This window comes from Nannobrachium achirus (genome assembly GCF_963921795.1).
Source record: "Nannobrachium achirus genome assembly, chromosome: 4".
NCBI classification, from domain to species: domain Eukaryota; kingdom Metazoa; phylum Chordata; class Actinopteri; order Myctophiformes; family Myctophidae; genus Nannobrachium; species Nannobrachium achirus.
Window position 1 is genome coordinate 63,896,712 of NC_137813.1, and position 4,699 is coordinate 63,901,410.

Sequence of the window (4,699 nt, forward strand, 5' to 3'; positions counted from 1 at the left end):
TTTTATTAACAGTGATTCAAGTGACTGCAGGGTTCGTAGTCTACCTCAGCCATTGTGGTTTCATAAAACTAATGTAATATTTAACATACTGACCTCTGCTAGCCATCATATTATAACATGTCATTCTTTATGTCATAAAGAGATTGTTCCAATGTGATGATTCTATATTAGGAAACTGTGTAAAAAGTACAGTGCAGTTAAGTGCAAGAGTAAAAGTACCATGAAATAGTCTGATACATTTTAAAGTATCTCGATGTTTACTACTGAGATTATTACATTTCTATGAATCCCCTAATATCAATTACCACTATTGTTGGCACTTGTACTAATGTGATTAATACATCATCATCATCATCATCATCATCATCATCATCATCATTATCATCTTTAACTACGTGGGTCCAGACTTACACTGATCTTCCATGGTAACATCTTCAGAGGGACAGTACGACTAGTGTGAATGAATGGAAAGAGTGTGTCAGTGAAAGTGTGTGTGAAGGTGTGTATGTCTGTGTTAGTATCGGGATCAGAGAAAGACAGCTTTCCTTTGTTCCAGTCCAGCTGGACTCTGATCTTCTTGGGGTTCTGCTTCACTGAGAGATCAGTGAGTGACCCTGGTGAGGAGAGTGCTATGTATTTACCTTCATGTAACCATATGCTCCAGTATTGACCCCCTCCATTTCCCTTCCTCTGATAAGACTCTGCTGACACACCCAGTCCCCAGTGTGCACTGTCTCCAACCTCAACATCCCAGCTGTGAGTCCCAGAGTTAAAGCCCTCAGAACCCAGGACACGGTGCCAGTAGTCAAACCTCTCTGGGTTGTCAGGAAGCTGCTGTTCATCTCCATGTCTCACACTGGTCAGATCATCAGACAGGATGAGGTTTGGATAGGCAGTGTTGGGGTCCAGAATGACAGGAGTGTAGGAGACAATGTCCTTCATCTTGTCCCAGACTCTGAAGGTCAGGTTCTTCAGGTGTTTGGTCTTGTCTATCAGTGCTCCTGAGACCGGCTGTGGGTCCTGCAGTGTGAACTGGAGTTTTTTCACTGTGGTCTTGTAGTTCTGCAGGAATGAGATGTGTTCAGCTCTCAGATCCTCCTCTATGGCTCTGATTGTGTCTGAAAGGGTTGATATGTCTCTGTTCAGACCCTCAATCTTCTCCTTCACCATCTGAGTCTTCTGCTGCTCTTCCACCCTCAGTGCAGTGATCCTGGCCTCCTCTTCCTCTTGTAGAAACTGATGCATCTTCTTAAACTGTTCCTTCATCTGCATCTCTGTGTGCCGGGCCCGGACCTTAATGTGTTCTGCTGTTTGGTCACAGTTTGTTTTAACTTTATTAAAGACCTTCAGTTTCTCTTGTAAAGGCTTCAGTGATTTCTGGACTTCCTCCTTGTGTTCCAGTGCAGCTTCATCGATGGGTCTGAATCTGTGGTTGATGTGTCTTTTAGAATCCCGACACACAAGACACACGGTCAGTTGACATTCCAGACAGAACAGTTTGATTTTCTCAACATGCAGACTGCAGAGAACCTCAGACCCTGTTGAAGCTCTCTGATGTCTCTCCTGTATGAAGGCCTCACACAGGTTCTTCAGAGCCAGGTTTCTGGGTGGATCCACTGAATGTCTCTCCTTACAAACTGGACATTCTTTTATTACCTTCTCTCTCCACCATTCCTGCAGACAGGCTCTACAGAAGCTGTGGCTGCAGGACAGGAGAACAGGATCTTTAAAGATGTCACAACACACAGGACAGGAATAATCCTCTTCTGGGTGAGTTGTCTTGGATGCCATTTTGTCCCTGAATGAAGCAACAAACACTCCGCTCAATAAAGGAAATCAGCCAGTCAGTGGTGGTAAAACTCCCTCCTCTAGAATGTTCCCTGAAGTTTACTTTCACTTTGAATCGTGGTTCTTGTTAAAGTCCATTCAGCTGACAGAGTCAGCAGCAGGTTCCAGTGGTCTGGGTCAGTATTCCCTCCTGTAGCTGTGGAAAGACTGTCTGTCCTCCTCACTGGAAGTTGTATGACATGTAAGTCTGGGTGGAGCTTTGACGAACAAGGAAACTCCTTCATATGGTTTGTGCCTCAAGCCATCAGGTGTTGTCAAACAAGATGTGTGACGTCTTTGTCACATGCATGCAGGTTAGCATGCATGCATGGACACACTGTGTGTGTGTGTGTGTGTGTGTGTGTGTGTATGTGTGTGTGTGTGTGTGTGTGTGTGTGTGTGTGTGTGTGTGTGTGTGTGTGTGTGTGTGTGTGTGTGTGTGTGTGCGCGCGCGCGCGCGCGCGTGTGCGTGTGCTGCGTGTGAGTGGCAAGCAATACGCTGTGCCTTAAGTCTGAATCTGGCCCGAATTGTGAGCCCCATGCTTCAGCCGTGAGCTGAATTCTTTATCTAAATGTTCTGGTGTTGGTGTTGTTTTTTCAGCTGGTGTTTAGCTGGTGTTTAGCTAGTAAACTTGACCTCCTCTTGTGCTCAAGTAACACTGTCCTCTGCAAAGCCAGCAATATATAAAAAAACAACACAACTTAATAAGCACACGTCCATCTTTGTATGTAACTTGCATGAATGCATCAATTCACTTCATTATGCAAGCAAAGCATTCATAAACCTTTCATGACAGGCATAAGGAAATTACCTGTGTCCATTTTCTATATTCAAAACGATGGTTGAAAAGGTTGAAAAGTAGTAAGTGTGTGTGTCTGAGTGAGTGGGTTGGTGTACTGATCATTAATGTGTCCAAGGACACTAAACCCTTCATCACAGCAGCTGTAACACAGGAAGAGCTATTTCAATTAGTTGGTGTTAATACTGTATGAAAATAAACAGGAGGTTACCCTGCAATGAATAATGTGTTGTTACTTTTTGTCTTTAAGGTTAAAATGCTATTAACCAGTAATCGGGAGGTCAGGTCGCATACACAAACTTTAGAAGGCAATCGTAGCCAATCAGGAGGGAATATGGGAAATGGGACAGATCCATGTTGATGACATGACAATATGAAATTAAATATCTTCTTTTTTTTTCTTTTCCTTTTTTACTTTCTGTTGCACGAACAGCATCTTAAAAAAACACGATACCTGCTGCTTTTCAAAATAAAACAGCTTCAAAAGACTGGGGGAGTGAGCAGCAATTCACAGCCTCAACAACACCTTGGCTTCATCACTCGTCATATTCACATTTATCTGCCAGTAATGCTGCCTACTGTGCTTCTGTGAGAATTCATCATTTGTATCAATACCTGCTGTGATCATGTGTGTAAAACAACCAGACATTGATTATAGCAGTATACTTTATATTTTATTTTATTATATTTTTACAATATTTGTATTAAATGTTATTATACTTTATTCACGTTTCTTGCAATAGCTCTTTCTAAATTCTCTCTCTCTCTCTCTCTCTCTCTCTCTCTCTCTCTCTCTCTCTCTCTCTCTCTCTCTCATACATTTATACAAATTATATATATTTTTTTCTTACATTTTTATCCCACGATTTTGTAACCCATTTTTTCACCCAGTTCCAATTGCCTAAACCGTAATCCTGGTTTCTGCTCATGCCACGCCTGGGGAGCCCTGGCTGGCCAGGGGGAAGCGGTATAGAAACCCAGATTACTGCATGTTTTTGTGAGGGTATCTACCTTATAGGAGACACGGGGAGACCATGCAAACTCTACACAGAAAGGCCCTTTCGCTAACCCCACCTCGGGTGTGGGTGCTGATGACACGGAGGAAGAAACACGCCCCCAGCGCCCACAGCGTCCTCATTTATGCAAATTAAACGCTATAACGTATCTCTCAACAAATAAACACCCCTGTGTGTCCCGATGAAGCCGGTCGATTTGATATATGGGTCAAGTCCGTGCCACCAAAACTGTGGGAGGAGTAGCGCAGCAAAATAATGTTCATCTGATTTGGACTGAAAGAATAAAGTCTATAATAGTCTGGTTGCCCTGCAGAGGCAACTACACTAACTATCAGGCACCTCTCCATGTGGAACCATCTTTGAGGTTTAGTCCAGGAGGCAATTTAAGCAGGCTTAAAACTTTCCTTGCATTTGGGAACAGCACCCTCATCATCATCCATGTTGTCAAAGCCAATTTAACAAATTAAATTACGTTCAACAATCCTTATGGATGTGGTGAAGTAAGTATGTATTTTAAAACTTCTCACAGAACATACGTCAGAAAAGACACAGCATGAAGCATTCAAATGTTTAAAAATAACAGAAAATGTAAGACATTCCACAAATGCTAATTGAAACAGAAGTGTTTTTAGTGGTTCTTAAAAAGTTGATTGAGCAACTTTAAGTAATGTTTCACCAGCACTATCTATAGCTGGTTCAGGTTTTGGGGTAGAGTACTTTAGAGTCCACCAGTGCTGTGAGTAGAGCCTCACTTTGATGCATATAGTGATGTCCAGGACCCTTCACTGACCTGCTGCAATGATACATGCCCAGCAGGACCCTAAGGTCAGCTGACCAAGGTCTACTGGTCATTCGTCGTACCAGGTTGGGCGGCAATAGTTGAATGTTCGGTGAGCCTGCCTGGTAAGCCTGAGGTTCGAAAATGTCACTAAGCAAGTACCTTGCTTAGTGACATTTTCAAACCTCAGTTTGAGAGCTGCAGCCCCTTTGGACATTTTTAACCCTTAAGTGCTGTTCGGGTCATTTTGACCCGTTTTACATTTTCATTTGAAAAAA

General features: G+C 42.8%; 1 protein-coding gene across 1 annotated transcript; it reads right to left on the minus strand.

The window, feature by feature from the left end:
• Window positions 1-387: 387 nt before the first annotated feature.
• Window positions 388-1,791, minus strand: LOC308283097 (nuclear factor 7, ovary-like; the record flags this gene model as incomplete). Its single annotated transcript, XM_080723481.1, has 1 exon — window positions 388-1,791. One exon carries the CDS (start codon window positions 1,789-1,791, stop codon window positions 388-390), a length of 1,404 nt encoding a protein of 467 aa, XP_080579607.1.
• Window positions 1,792-4,699: the final 2,908 nt, after the last annotated feature.